General features: G+C 43.1%; 1 protein-coding gene across 1 annotated transcript in view; it reads right to left on the minus strand.

Annotated features, from left to right (window-relative positions):
* Window positions 1-16,252, minus strand: part of LOC134339471 (voltage-dependent P/Q-type calcium channel subunit alpha-1A-like) — a 607,837-nt gene that overhangs the window by 96,085 nt on the left and 495,500 nt on the right. The window contains exons 34-35 of the mRNA XM_063036009.1: window positions 9,191-9,307; window positions 3,121-3,186 (exon numbers count right to left, since the gene is read on the minus strand). Coding sequence (XP_062892079.1) covers window positions 3,121-3,186; window positions 9,191-9,307 — 183 coding nt within the window. The remainder of the gene's footprint in view (window positions 1-3,120; window positions 3,187-9,190; window positions 9,308-16,252) is intronic.

Genomic DNA, 16,252 nt, shown 5'->3' on the forward strand with positions numbered 1-16,252 from the left:
CCAACCATTGGACAACACTGACCATCCCAGCATGTCTGGTGTGTTTATCCATACATCAGTTACCTGACAACTTGATGGGTAGAACACGGTCCAAGGTTCCATGTCCTTTACAAACACTAATGAAAATAGCAGCTTATCTGCATTGTGAATACTCATATTTGGAAATGGAATTGGTTTATTCTTGTCACATGTACCAGGGTGGAAAGGTTGTCTTACATGCTATTCATATAGATCGAATCATTGTAAGAGGTTGCCGTTTTTGAATCAAGGCCACGGTGTTTGAGTGGTTGCTGAGATTTATGTGATTATTGATGTGGACTACAGCTCAAACTAACTGTAGTTCATACTTCACCATTCAAGGCCCAAAAAGCCCTTCCAGGTGAGGCGATGCTTCACCTGTGAGTCTGTTGGGGTCATAAACTGTATCCAGTGCTCCTGGTGTGGCCTCCTGTATATTGGAGAAACCTGACATAGATTGAGAGACCGCTTCGCTGAGCACCTACACTCCGTCCGCCAGAAGAAGCAGGATCTCCCAGTGGCCATCCATTTTAATTCCACTTCCCATTCCCATACCAATATGTCAATCCGTGGCCTCCTATACCATCGCGATGAAGCCACACTTGGGTTGGAGGAACAATACCTTATATTTCGTCTGGGTAGCCTCCAACCTGATGGCATGAACATCAATTTCTCGAATTTTTGGTAATACCTCCCCCCCCCCATCTTTCTTCCATGGCCTTCTGTTCTCTTCTATCAGAGGCCCCCTGTATCTCCTTCACCAATCAACTTCCCAGCTCTTTACTTCATCCCTCCCCCTCCTAGTTTCACCTATTACCTTGTGTTTCTCTCTCCCCTCCCCCACCTTTTAAATCTCATCTTTTTTTCTCCAGTCCTGCTGAAGGGTCTTGGCCTGAAATAGCGACTGTACCCTTTTCCATAGCTGCTGCCTGGCCTGCTGAGTTCTTCCAGCATTTTGTGTGTGTTGCTTGTAGTTCATACTGGTCTCCTTCGGTTTTGTGTTTTCTTTCTTGTTGCCAGTTGGCATGTTGGGGGTTTGGGGTTTGATATCCTTTTTGCTGTTTTTCGGGTGGGCGATATTATGTATGTGTGAGAGAGGGGGTTGGGGGGGGTCAATGTTCTTGATTGCTGTTTTTCTGTGTGGGTGATCTGTTAGTTTTTGTTTGGAGGAGAGGGTTGGGGGTTTGGGGTTTGCGAGTTTCTGTTTTTTTCTGCTTTTTGTGTGTTGGGGGAACGGGATTGATGTCTTTCTTTCAATGCCTTTCATTGTTTTTCTTTGTTTTGTGGCTATCTGGCTAAGATGAATCTCAGAGTTGTTATACTGCATACATACTTTGATAATAAAATGAACCTTTGAAATTACTACACAGTACTTTGAGGAAGTACAAAGTAAGGTAATAACAGACGCAGAATAAAGTGCAATAGCTACAGAGGAAATGCAGAGCAGGTAGACAATAAGATATAAAATCATAACGAGGTAGATTGTGAAGTCAACAGTCTATCTTGTACTAGGGAACCATTCAATAGTCTGATAACAGCGGTGAAAACAACTTGCTGATGAATTACTTCAAGATTTCACGTCAACCCATTTACAGTGAAACTCCACTAATCCACTACACTTGGAACATTCATGGAATTGGACTGGCAAATTTTCTGGATCAAAGCAACACACACAAAATGCTGAAGGAAGTCAGCAGTCAGGCAGCATCTATGGAAGTGAATAAACAGTTGACGTTTTGGACCGAAACTTTTCTTCAGGGCTATTGTATGTTACTTCATGGAAGAAATTTCAGAAACTTTGCTCCAGAGAAAACAATCCAAATACAGCTAATGCTCTCTAATCTAGGCAACCCCTTTTCCAAATCTTCTCATCCTTCCTGTACTGTGGTGTTATATTATACAGTTAATGGAAGGGCCCTGGGGTGTGCTAATGAACAGAGGGACCTAGGAGTGTAAGTGCATAGTTCGCTGAAAGTGGTGTCACAGGTAGATATGGGGCTAAAGAAGGCGTATGGCATTCATCATTTAGGGCATTGAGTATAGGAGTTGGGAAGTCCTGATGCAGTTATACAAGATGTAGGTGAGGCTGCACTTGGGAGTATTATGAACAGTTTTTGTCACCCTGTTATAGGAAAGATGTTTTTCAACTAGAAGCAGTGCAGAAAGGATTTACAAGGATGTTGCCAGGTGTTGGGGGCCTGAGTTGTAAGGAGAGGTTGCATAGATTAGGACTGTATTTCCTGGAACACAGGAGACTGAAGGGTGACCTGTTAGAGGTATAAAACATCACGAAGGGCAAAGACAGGGTGAAAGAACATAGTTTATTACCCCACTGGGGGCAGGGGGGAATGCTAAAAACAAGAGGGCATTGGTTTAAGATCAAGGGTGAGACATTTGAAAGGGACATCAGGGGCACCTTCTTCACATAAAGGGCAGTGTGCATTTGGAATGAGCTGCCAGGAATAGTGTTTGAGGCAGGTACAGTAGCAACATTTAAAAACCATCTAGATGAGTACATAGATAGGAGAGGTTGAGAGGGCTATGGGTCAAACGGGGATAGGTGGGACTCACTTACTGGGCAACACAGTTGGCATGGGTGAGTTGGACAAAAAAGCCTATTTCCATTCTGATATGGCTCTATGACCAGAACTGTACTCAAAACTTGAAGAATGTTTACTCTGGATCGAAATATCTGGAATTTCCTCTGACTAACTTGGCTGCTCTGAAGGTCTCAGTTCCTATCACAAAGCTTCATTAGCTGGCTACAGACCCCAGTCATCACCCTGGCATGGGATCTCAACCAACCAACATCATGTTTTGGACCCTTAGAGCTCATATTGATGGAATCACCAATGTGCGTGGTTCCATTTCTACCACTGTGCCCAGGCTTTGTTCTACCTTTGCTGCCAGCCTTAGTTGGTGCTTCTTGACTTTCTCAACGCTTCCTGATACTCAAAACTCAACCATACAGCTTCGGGGACAGTGAAGACCTATTGCAAACCAATTTAATATTGTATGAACTAAAGCCCTGTGTGAAGTTTCAGGACATTCTCTTTCCCCCTTTCATGTACCCACAGGTGATGAAGAGGAACCTTGACTCACCTGCATTCCAATGATGGCATAAATGAAGAACAGCATTGCGATTAGTAGACAGACGTAAGGCAAGGCCTGAAAAACAAAACCAGCCGCACAGGTAACAGTACGCCTTGGCAGAGGAACAAGGAACAACAGTAATTGGCACAGCTATGAAGGTTGTGCAGATCCTAGCGATCTGTGCATTAATCCTTGAAAGTGTTAGGGCAGGCTGAGTGAGTCGTTAATGAAACGTGGATCCTTGGTTTCATAAATTGTGCAATGAGTACAAAAACAGGGAGGACACGTTGAACGCAAACACGAGGAATTCTGCACATTTTAATTCCACATCCCATTCCCATTCCCATTCTGATATGTCTATCCACGGCCTCCTCTACTGTAAAGATGAAGCCACACTCAGGTTGGAGGAACAACAGCTTATATTCCGTCTGGGTAGCCTCCAACCTGATGGAATGAACATTGACTTCTCTAACTTCTGCTAATGTCCCACCTCCCCCTCGTACCCCATCCGTTATTTATTTATATACACACATTCTTTTTCTCTCTCTCTTTTTTTCTCCCTCTGTCCCTCTGACTATACTCCTTGCCCATCCTCTGGGTTCCCCCCCCTTTTCCTTCTCCCTAGGCTTCCTGTCCCATGATCCTCTCATATCCCTTTTGCCAATCACCTGTCCAGCTCTTGGCTCCATCCCTCCCTCTCCTGTCTTCTCCTATCATTTTGGATCTCCCCCTCCCCCTCCTACTTTCAAATCTCTTACTAGCTCTTCCTTTAGTTAGTCCTGTTGAAGGGTCTCGGCCTGAAACGTCGACTGTACCGCTTCCTAGAGATGCTGCCTGGCCTGCTGCGTTCACCAGCAACTTTGATGTGTGTTGCGAGGATACGTTGAACATTTCCAAAACACTGGCTAGTCTGTACTGGAATGTAGCATTCAATTGTAGTCACAGAGTCTTAGGAAGTGTGTGAATGTCCTAAAAAAGGGCTAAACAAATATCCGGGAATGAGGGAATTCAGCAACAGAATTACACTGGAGAAGCTGGGGTTAGGTTGAGAGGAGGTCTGATAGAGGTGAACACCTGCTGCTGTGGTGAATGTTCATGGCAAAACGTACCAGAGTCCCAACAACTTGCAATTTTTGAGGTTACAAATCCCGTGACAAAATGATGGACAGAGTTGTAAATGTGACAGATAGAGAGAGGCTGCTCCCAAAAACAGATGACTAAGGTGCAAAGAAGCATGGTTTTGAAATATTGAGCGACAGGTACAAAGGTAATGTGAGGGTGAACTTTTCTTTGCTCAAAGAGGAAAGAGCTGGACTTAACTTCCTGTACAGGTGGTGGAAACAGAACCAAGCAGGACATCCAGATTACATAGGCACTTGTGACAGAATAACTCACAGGAACAGGAGAAAGACCATGGAATTGGGCCCACAGGAAATCAGATTTGATTTGAGGAACCGAATGGTCTCCTGTCAAGTTTGATTCTAATTCCATTCAATTCTTCATTATCTATGTGTTATGTATCATTCGTTGGGTATACTTAAAGCAGAGGTTGATGGGTTCTTAATTAGTAAGTGCATCAATAGTTAAGGGGAGAAGGGAGGAGAATGGGTTGAGGGATAATAAATCAGCCATGATGGAGTGGCAGAGAGGATTTGATGGGCCAGATGGCTTAATTCTGCTCCTATGTCTTGTGCCCTAATGGTCATTCTGGCAGCATATTTTAGGTACCAGACACAGAATTAACTGATTAAAGGTTCCTGACTCACTCAACTATTCCTATTAAAACAACTCAACAAAGAAAAAGCTTTCAAGTCAATACTCAGGCTGAGAAAAGCGATTGGATCATTAAATTCTGATCAATAAGGGGAAAGATTGACACAGGTGAGAAGGGGTGAAATCTGATCTGTGTGTCTGGAGAGGTGATCAAGGTGAGGGAATATGCATTAGAGAACCAAAGTTTTATTTTTCAAGAGGCTGGAAGATGATAGAGTTCAGAGGGAGTTGGGTATCCATAAAAACAAATCTCTGATAATTAGTGCAGATAGAGCTAGCAATTTGAAAACCTGAGTGTTAGCCTTTATTGTCATCATCATGGCTTGGCTTCGTGAACGAAGATTTAAGAAGGGGGCTGCCCACATCTGTTGCAGGTTTGCTGATGGCTGACGAGGCCAATACGGAACAGGCAGGTCTGGCCACAGTGGCTGCAAGGGAAATTCTGTTCTGGGTTTGGTGCTGCTGTGTCACGGTTCTTCCTCCTTCTCCTTTTGTCCTCAATGCCAGCCTTGCATGCGTTCTCGAAGGAGGAGAATGATATGTCGCCAGGCCTCGCGATCGGAGACTAGATTAGATCACTGGCGATGGTCAATGTGACAGGCACCAAGGGATTTCTTCAGGGAGTCCTTGTACCTCTTTTTCGGTGTCCCTCTGTCACGGTGGCCAGTGGAGAGTTTGCCATACAGCACAATCTTGGGCAGGCGATGATCCTCCATCTTGGAGACGTGCCCTGCCCAGCACAGCTGCGTCTTCATCAGCATGGCCTCGATGCTGGTGACCTCCGCCTGTTCAAGGACATCGATGTTGGTGACGAAGTCACTCCAGTGGATGTTGAGGATGGTGCGGAGGCAGCGCTAGTGGAAATGCTCAAGGAGTCGTTGGTGGTGATGGTAGGTGACCCACGAGTTGGAGCCGTACAGAAGGGTGGTCAGTACAACGGCTCTGTACACGCTGATCTTTGTGCCTTTCTTCAAGTGCTTGTTGTTTCAGACTCTCTTATACAGCCTGCTGAATGCGCTGTTTGCCTTTGCCAGTCTGTTGTCGATTTCTGTCGATCTTGGCATTTGACGAGATGGTGTACCCCAGGTAGCTGAACAGGTGGACTGTCTTCAGCTCTACCTCACCGATGGTGATGTGGGGAGGTAGTAATCTTCCTGAGGTGCGGGCTGATGGAGAACTTCTGTCTTCTTCAAGCTGACTTCCAGTCCGAAGAGCTCGGCAGCCTCTGTGAAGCAGGATGTTATATGCTGCGGGGCTGTCTCTGTCTGAGCAACAAGGGCAGCATCGTTGGCGAAGAGTAGCTCTTGGATGAGTTGCTCCAATGTCTTGGTGTGGGTCTGTATTCGCCTCAGGTTGAAGAGGCTGGTATCGGTGCAGTATCGGACGTAGACACCGTCCTCATCATCAAGGTCTTCTGTGGCCCTTTTGAACATCATGCTGAAGAAGATGGTGAAGAGAGTTGGCACGAGGACGCAGCTTGCTTTACTCTGTTGCCTATTGGGAAGAGTTCTGAGAGGTCGTCGTTGTGTCTGACTTGGCAACTCTGATCTTCATGTAGCTGGATGACTATGCTGAGGAACTTTGGGGGCATCCCAGTCGTTCCACGATTTGCCACAGTCCTTCCCTGCTCACGATGTCGAACACTTTGGTAAGGTCGAAAAACGTCACATACAATCCCTTGTTCTGTTCCCTACATTTCTCTTGTAGCTGCCTGAGAACAAATACCATGTCGATGGTGCTCTTGTTGGCTCTGAAGCCATACTGGCTCTCTGGGAGGTGTTCTTCTGCAATGATGGGCACCAATCTGTTCAGGAGTACTCTTGTGAGGATTTTTCCTGGGATAGAGAGAAGGGTTATCCCCCAGTAGTTGGAGCCATCGGACTTTTCCCCCTTGTTCTTATACAGGGCGATGATGACTACATCACGGAGGTCCTGTGGTAGTTTACCTTGTTCCCAGCAGCAAAGAACTCGTGGAGTTTGTTGTGTAACGCTGGGCCCCCATGCTTCCAAATCTCAGGTAGGATTCCATCAACTCCTGCTGCCTTGCCACTTTTCAGCTGCTCTATGGCCTTGACCGTCTCTTCTAGGGTTTGAATCTTGTCCAGTTCTGTTTTCTCTGGCTGTTGTGGAATGCGATGAATTGCTGAGTCTTGGACCATGCGGTTGGCGCTGAAGAGAGTGTGGAAATGTTCTGACCACTGGTTCAGGGTGGATGCGTTGTCTGTGAAGAGCGCCTGACTGTCTGCACTGTGCAAGGGACTCTGGACCTGGTGCGAAGGGCTGTAGCCTTTATTGTACAATTCCTTGAAAGCCCATTTGGTTCTTGAACCAATTGGCACAACCCTAGTTTAGCAACAGTGTGACCACTTTGCACTAAATTTATTTTTTTGTTCTAATTGTGCTTTTATTGTATAAATTGTGTCTAATTTACATTTAGCTCATGTTTTTCATGTGAATGCTGCTTATATGATGCTATGTGCCTGTGATGTTGCTGCAAGCAAGTTTTTCATTGCACCTGTGTATACATGGACTTGCAGATATGATAACAAGCTCAAACTTACAAGTGTAAATATTTCTAGTTGCAATATTATAGGGCCCTCATAAGATGCACTTGAAATATTGTCCACGGATCTGGTCTCCCTACCTAAAGGCAGATATTCTTACAGTAGAGGGAACACAATGAAAGTTTGCCTTTAAGGAGAGATTAAGCAGACTGGTCCAATATGCTCCAGAGTTTGGAAGAATGAGAAGTGATCTATTTGGAAATAGAAATTCTTATGAGGTTTAACAAGATAAACACTAGGATGATGCTTCTCTAAGCAGTGGTATCTAGTATGGGGTCAGTTCTCAAATAAGAACCAGTGTTACAGATCAGAGGTTAGAAGGTGGAGACTCTTTGGAGTTCTCTATCACAGAGGGCTGTGGAGACTCAATCATTGAGAATATTCAAGGCAGAGAAGGGGAGATTTTGCGATATTGAGGGAATCAGGGACATGTGGCTAGTGCCGAGGTAGAAGATTAACTATGATTCTGATTTCCTGAAGGCTAAAGAAAATGTAGAAAAGGTGATTAAAGGAAATGTACAAAATTCTTGCCTGTATGGGTCAAAGCTCAGAACAAATAGGCAGGTAGGTCACAATTCAACTAGTATTCTAGTTAAACTGCAGCTAGATAGCTGGTCATCACGAGAGAAAGGAAGTAATAGCAGCAGATGGGATGCAAAGAGGAATAAAACTGGAGTAGTGATCCAGAGATACAAGTTCAAATCCTACCTATGTAGCTGAGAAGCAATTTTAGTTCAATAAATCTGGAATAAAAAGCCAGTATTTGTAGTTATGACTTTGAAACTACTAGACAGTCACCTTGTTTTTCTAATGGTCCACACACTGCCTGTGCTCACCTGAGTCAGAAAAGCGCCCTTTCGTGGACTTTCACACCTGGGACTCTGGTGTTGACTACACCTTTGGCAAGTCGGATGGTGACCAGACCAGGCCAATCCAATTGGTTCTGTTCCCGTCTTCTGTCACTTGCCCTATTGTACATGCTAATCAATATCCCTCCACTGATTTTTTTTTTATTGCTTACCAATCCTAAGTAGCAAATTACTTACCAGCCCATGTTTGAGATGTGGGCGAAACCAGAACACCCTGATGAAACCCAAGCAGTTATGGGTTGAGTGTAAGACAGCATGGAAGTCAGGATCAAAACCAGGTCACTAGAGCTGTGTGTCGGCCATGTTAACAGTCCCATTACTCTGGATTGCTAACAACCGTCTGGAAGTCAAGGCCCAATGGAGGCTGAAGGCCTGAGGTTTGAGAACTGGGTAGGTGGGTGGTAGGTAACTGGCTTGTTTTGCTGTTGTTGTTGTTGCTTGCGTATTCTGCGAACATGATGTGCATGTTATGTTGGTGCCGGAATGTGTGCTGGCACTTACAGGCCGCCCCAGCCTATTTATACTGTGTTAGTTATTAACACATGGCACATTTCACTTTGTTTCAATGTACGTGATAACAAATGAATCTGAAAATCTGAAATCCTGTCAGCTCTATTACCTTCCCGTGATTTGGTGGAGAAGGTTTGCAGAAAGAACACCAAGTTTTTTAATAATAATTTCAGGGTTTCTGCACAATTTCAGGATTTAGCAAGTACATAAATCCTGTTAGTGTTACAGTGCAGGGATGGCAAATGTCAGTGGTGTCACCGTGGTTACCACAACACCTGCAACATCCATCAGTGCATAGCATGACAACCATGAGATGACATCTTAAGGCTCAGTGAGAAACCAAAAAGAGCAGCAGGCCTTTACCTTGAAAGACTGAACGAACGTCCACAGCAAGATACGGATGGTGTAACCCTGCCTCAGGAGCTTGATGAGCCGAGCAGCGCGGAACAACCGCAAGAAGCTCAGATTGATAATGTTTTTCTGCAAAAGCAAGGTTAGCAATAATGGTTAAAGGTGAACGCCTGCTGTTCTCGCTGGTTGTACTCGACAAGAATGCCACTTCGAAGAACACTCCCAATAAACAAATCTGGCCATCATCCAATCATGGGAAAGAACGGGTTTCCTCATTAAAATGTTAAAATATATATAAATATTTCCATATATATATATATTTTTAACACAACCAAATGCACTGTTCTTTGACACAAGCAAGGCATAATGTGGAGTCTACTATACATCAAAGATGCACAGAAAGCAAGATAGGCAAGCACACCACAAATATCAAACCACAATTCCTTAAATTTTGTGTAGACTCCAATGGGCATGCACGGACAAAAGGCAAGAACCTTTTAAAGGAACTGGGTGGGGTTGGGGGTCGATAAATCAGCAGTCCTTGGAATGCATGCAGAAAATGAATGTTTGCATTCATGCGACAATTTATCAGGGAGACCCATCTCTCAAACACCCCCACATTGAAAGGCAAAGAGTAATAAAAAGGAGAGAAGAAAATTAGCCTAATAAATCCCTAACCTTGTTGTTGCCTAATGTCCAGCTTTCTGTATACATTATCATTTCAATTTTGCTCTTGCCCTGCCTCAGGTTCCTGACTTTCTCATCTGGATTTCTCAAAGGTAAGGCTTTGTTTTCATTACCTTGCATGATAAATATGGGCATCACTGACTTGTTCAATATTTGCTGCCATTGATAATTGCCCTGGAGAAAGGGGTGGTGTGATGCCACTTTAAATCACTGCAGATCATGTGGTGAAGATGCTCTCACTGTGCTGTTGGACAGGTAGTTCCAGGATTTAGACCCAGTGGCAATGAAAGACTGGCATTCATTTCCAGGACTGTGTGAGACTCACACAGAAGGGAACTTGCGGGTGATGGCATTTCTAGGTGACAGAAGTGTGCTGTCCAAGTTGACCGTGCACTTGTAGATGGTGCCGATGGTAGATGCAGTGAATATTTGGAATAGTGAATGGACAGCCAGTCAACTAGGCTGCTTTATCTTGGATGCCATCAAGCTTCCTGAGTGTTAGAACTGCCTACATTAGCTTAATGCATGTAACAAGTAGCAAAGATCCCAGCACCAATCTTCATGGCACAGCACTGGTCATAAACCTTCCGTCACAAAATCAAACTCCTGCCACATCCTTTGAGACTAATAGTACAAGCCCTATTTTAGATCCAGTTTGCCAACTTGCTTTGGATCCCATGGGCTCTAACCTTTTGAGCCATTGACTATCTAGGAATATTTCTCCAAAGCATTCCCTTTTGCAAGTACTGAGGGACTGGATACAAGCTTTGTATAACTCATGGACAATGAGTTTTACTATTAAAATATTCAACGCCAGGATGCAGACTGCTACCCATTTGAGACACAGCCACCCATCCCTGTCTCTCAACAGCAAATGATCAGCAGATGTGGTACCTTTATGCCAAGTAATAATAGTTCAATTAGTCTAACATCAGTGAAAGTTATTGGAAAAGAATTCTGAGGGGCAGGATTAATGTATATATATGGAAAGACAGGGATTGATCAGGGATAGTCAGAACAGATTTGTTGGTAGAAAATCATGACTAATATAATTGAAGTTTATGTATTAACTAGATATATTGAACACTAGTTGATGAGATTTACATGGACTTCATAAGGCCTTCAACAATGGAAGGTTCATATAGAAGGTATGACAGTGCCTCTACTTTGCGTAGTTTTGGATTGTCACCAAAACCTTTGACAAACTTCTATAGATGGACATTGGAGAGCATCGTAACTGGTTGCATCATGGTCTGATAGGGAAACACCAAATGCCTAGGAAAGGAAATGTATACAGAAAGTGGTGGTGGAAACAGGCCAGTCTATCACAGGCCAAGCCCCCCCCCCCCCCCCACCATTGAGCATATTTACATGGAGCACTGCCATGAGAAAGAGTATCCATCATCAAGGACTTCCACCATCCAGGCCATGCTTTCTCCTCGTTGCTTCCATTGGGTAGGAAGTACTACACCACAAGGTTCAGGAATGGTTATTAACCATCAGGCTGCTAAATTGGTGTGGATAACTTTACTGACCACAACTCAACCTACACACTCACTTTGAGGGACTTCTTATAACTCGCATTCTCAGTATTATTTTTTATTTGCACAATTTGTCTTATTTTGCACATTGTTTTTGTTGATCGTTGTTTATGTATGTTTTTCATAAATTCTATTGTATTTCTTTATTTTCCTGTGAATGTCTGCAAGAAAATGAATCTCAAAATAGTATATGGTGACGTGTACATGCTTTGATTATGAACCTTACTTTGCCTTCGTCTGATCTAAAAAGTTAGATCCATGGGATCCAGGGCAAGTTGGAAAACTGGATCAAAGATTGGCTTGTTAATATTAATGAAAGGATGAGGATGGAAGGTTGTTCCTGTCACTGAAAACCTATGACTAGTGGCGTGCTGTAGGGATCCATGCTGGGATTCTTGCTGTTTGTTATGTGTAACTTGGAGATCAGTATCAGCGGCATGTTAATTAAGTATGCATATGACAAGAGAGTTACTGTGGTTCATAGTGAGGAAGGTAATCCTGGGCTACTGAATCATTAATCGGTTGGTAAACTGGGCAAGAATCCTGTTAACCGTGAGGTGATGCATTTTAAGGGAAGTTGGGAGGGTGTCGAATATGGCGTAGGTCCATATCAGAAGTGTAGGGCCCAAGGGATACTGAGGATCAGAGGGACCTTTGTGTACAAGCTCAAAGATGTCTAGTAGGGCTGCATAGGTAGAAAGGGTGAAGGAGGAATATGGAACACTTGACTTCGTTAGCAAGAGCACAGAATACAAGTTCAGGGTGGTTTTGTTACAATGTTATAAAGCAATGGCTGGACCACTGTGAGAATATTATGCACAATTCAGATCACCATGTTACTTGTATTGTTTTTTTTCCATTTTAGAGATACAGGCCCTTCTGGCCCAACGTGCCAGCACCACCCAATTACGGCCATGTTATCAATTAACTACCAGCCTGTATGTCTTTGAGATGTGTGAGGAAAGCGAAGCACCTGGTCATGGGAAGAACAGACAAACTCCGTACAGATGGTGGCACAATTGAATATAGGTCACTAGTACCTGGTTACAGGAAGGATGTGATTGAAATGGTGAAGGTGTAGAGAAGATTTATCAGGATGTTGCCTTGGATGGAGCATTTCAGTTATCATCAGAGACTGGATACACTGGGGTTTAGAGCAGTGGAGGCTGTGGAGTATAGAATATTATGAAAGGCAGAGAAGCGTGAATAGTAAGATAGTGAGCAGAAACATCTAAGATCAGATGGCAATGATGTAAGGTGATGGGGATGAGATTTAAGTAGGATCTGAGGAAAAACTTTATTTACACAAAGAACAGTTGAAATCTGGAACACACTGCCTTAGGTGATGCTGGAAGTATGTCATCTTGTAACATCGAAGAAGCTTCAAACTGAATACTTGCATAGTAGGCTGTGGACTAACTGCAGGCAGATGTGATGAGCATAGTTTTATGGTCAGTAATGATATGGTCAGATACAGGTCTGCTTCCCTGTATGACTACATTCTGAAATATGATAATGTTCTGCTCTCAGTTGCAAAATAGTGCATTCTACATCTGGAAGCTTTGTTTGTTCAAATATTGACTAAAATTATACTTGAAAAAACAATAGTTCTGTGGCCACTTAGAGCTGGGGTGGGCTTCAAATATTACAGGTTTATTTTGGGCATGTTCGTCTTTACATATGTATTGGATTTGACTCTGATATTTGAGGTTGGTACTAAACCATTACCTAATACATACTTTATTTAATAAACCTATTCAAAGAATAATGTCACTATCAAACATTATTTATCAATTTTGTCAATAGATTGCATGTAAATCAGAGCTGCTAGTCCATTGGGCAAATTGTGTTTTGTAAAAAAAATCTTATTTATCATCCTTGGATATTTAATCAGATAAGGTGGAAGCAACAGTCTAATCAAACACATGCACAAGATTTAGACACCTGTAGCAGGGGGAGATTCCAAAGCAGGCAGTGGGGCCTACTGGCTAGAGAGGGAAAGGACTTTTTAATCCTAAAAGATTTGAAACAGCCATCTATCTCAGAAAAAAAAATTGTGAATGACTACAACACAATGCTAGTATGGCAGGTTCTATTCCATGGCCTATAATGTAATCACTGCCTTTGCTAACATCTTATTGGAGTTGTTGTAATCTCCATTTATTCCTTGCAGTGCTTCACATTGCCAAAGGCAAAATCCCCTTTCTCATGAGGGCAGAATTTTGATACTGTTAGGAAATTTGATGAGCAAAAGACTGAGGGGAGGGTTCATAGACAGGTATGTGAGTGGGAATGGTTTGATTGTAGAGTCCTGTGAGGATCTCAGTTGGATCTACACTAATCGATCTATTAATGGCCGCCTGAAATGATGTAGCAATGAGCCAGTTGTGCCAAAGACACAAATACAAGTGGCGGTATAAACAGTTGGCACAGAAGCATTTAATTACAGAGAGATATTAATAGAATGGGTAAATGGGGAAAAATCTGTGATAAGAAAGTTTAATACAGGAAGACCTGCTTTGGATCTAAGTAAAATGCAATGGTGATTTCTGAGTGATGAGAAATGGGAGAGTCCATGCACATGGACCTTTAGAATTAAATTTATATCTCCCCAGTTAGAGAGGAAGTGTCTGTTCCTTTGTAGCTGTTACATTTTATTCTGCATTCTGTATATTACTTTACCTCATGCACTGTGGAACGATTTGATCTGTATGAATAGTATACAAGTTAAGGTTTTTGCTAAACTTTAGTATATGTAACAATAATAAACCAATTCCAATTTCAGTTGTTGAATACACTGACCCATGTTTATCATCCTTTTCCCCAGAGCAGCAGTTTCCATTGAAACTGCTCCTCGAAACCTAACTTACTGATCACCTCTCTGCTAGAGTCACAGAGAGATGCAGTGTGGAAACAGGCCCTTCAGCCCACTGAGTCTATGCTGACTGTCAACTAACTGTATTTTCCCATTATAACAATTAACTTCTCCCGGTTTCTACAACTCACCTACACAGTAAGGGCAGTATTACAGTGACCACTTAACTTGTCAACCCTAACATTTTTAGGGAATTAAGAGGAAACCCACATGGTCACAGGGAGAATGTGTGAACTCCACAAGTATAGCATCAGAGGTCAGGACTGAACTTGGGTACTGCAGCTATGAAGCTCGACCAGCTCCACTGTGTCTCTGTGATATCCCTTGACTTTAAGCTTCCTTTCTTCTGTTGTCCACTCCTCTCCACAGCCTTGTCCCTCTGGCATCTCTTCCAGCCCTTCAAGTCTCCAACAAACTTGTACTTCTCCACTGTTTGGGGACTCACTTTCTTTGAGGATGACACTTTCAAACTGACCACAATCCAAGACAGCAATGTTTCATTTAGCTGCATACATGTGTATGGTCGAATGTCAATAAAATGAACTTGAAATCATACGGTAACATGGTAATCCTCAAAGGAAGTGGAACTGCAAATGGTGGAGATGCACGGGTTTGTTGGAGGCTTGTAGGGCTGGAAGGTCACAGAGGAGAGTGGACAACAAAAAGGAATCTTAAAGTCATGGTATATCAAGTGGTGGATTTGGTCAAGCTTTAGATCTGCAGTGACCTAGGTTCAATCCCGACATCTGATGCTGTCGGTGTGGAGTCTGCACGTGCTCCCTGTGACCATGCGGATGTCATCTAGCTACTCCAGTTAGCACCCATGTCCAAAAAAAATTGTTAGGGTTGGTAGGTTAATTAGCTGCTGGAATATTGCCCCTAGTGTGTAAATGAATGGTAGATTCTGGGCTAAGTTAATGGTTATTTGGGGAGAATACTCTGGGGTAGGGTAGGTTGACGGTGTCAATGTGACAGCGAAAGATTAAAAATAAACCCATCTATTTGGAGAATTGCCTTGGTCTTTCTGAAAATAATGGCAGTGGAATCTTGGTTTTACATTATCTACCAAACTCAATACCTTTTGGAAGTGTGAGCTCTCAGCTCACCGCTCCCTGTTCTCTGGAGCGAGGTTTAAATTTAGTTGGGTGACTGATTGATATGCAACATACTATAATACTGTGGACATTTCTGTGATAAAGAGTTCAATACTTTAGCATATTTTGTCTGCTTTTCCTACTAACACTCCCTGTGTCCCATCTTTTGTTTCTCCATATCCCATTCCCACCTCTTCCAACTCACAGTATCATCCATTCTGTTAAACACCCTCTCCCATATAGCACCCCACCCTCTCCCATATACCACCCTATCATCGATCTTCCCCTTGGCTTTTCCCTACCCTCCCTTCCACAATTTTTCCCATTTCTAATGAAAGGCTGTTAGTCTGAAACATCATTTCTCTTATTCTCTGCTCAGATGATGCCTGAACTGCTGTATGTTTCATTTTTATTTCTGATCTTCTGTACTTTCCTGAGGTGACTAGTCAGGAATTTTGAACCTTGAATTCCACTGACATCCCGTTAGCCATTATATCCACTGGAAAGTAAAATTGTTTCCATCAAACTCCACAGATGCTTCAAAATTGCCATGCAAGTTGATAGTTTGTTAAGGCATATGTAATGTTGGCCTTCATCAGTTGAGGGATTGAGATCAAGTCCCATGAGTTAATGTTGCAGCTCTATAAAACCCTGGTTAGAGCACATTTGGAATATTATGTTCAAATCTCATTGCTTCATTATAGGAAGGATGCAGAAGCTTTAAAGAGTATGCCGAGGAGATTTACTAGGATGCTGCCTGGACTAGAGAGCATGTCTTGTGAGGATAGTTGAGCAAACTAGGGCGTTTTTTGGAATGAAGGAGCATGAAAGGTGACTTGATAGAGATGTACAAAAAAATAAGAGGCATTGATTGAGT

This window comes from Mobula hypostoma, chromosome 29 (genome assembly GCF_963921235.1).
Source record: "Mobula hypostoma chromosome 29, sMobHyp1.1, whole genome shotgun sequence".
Lineage (NCBI taxonomy): Eukaryota > Metazoa > Chordata > Chondrichthyes > Myliobatiformes > Myliobatidae > Mobula > Mobula hypostoma.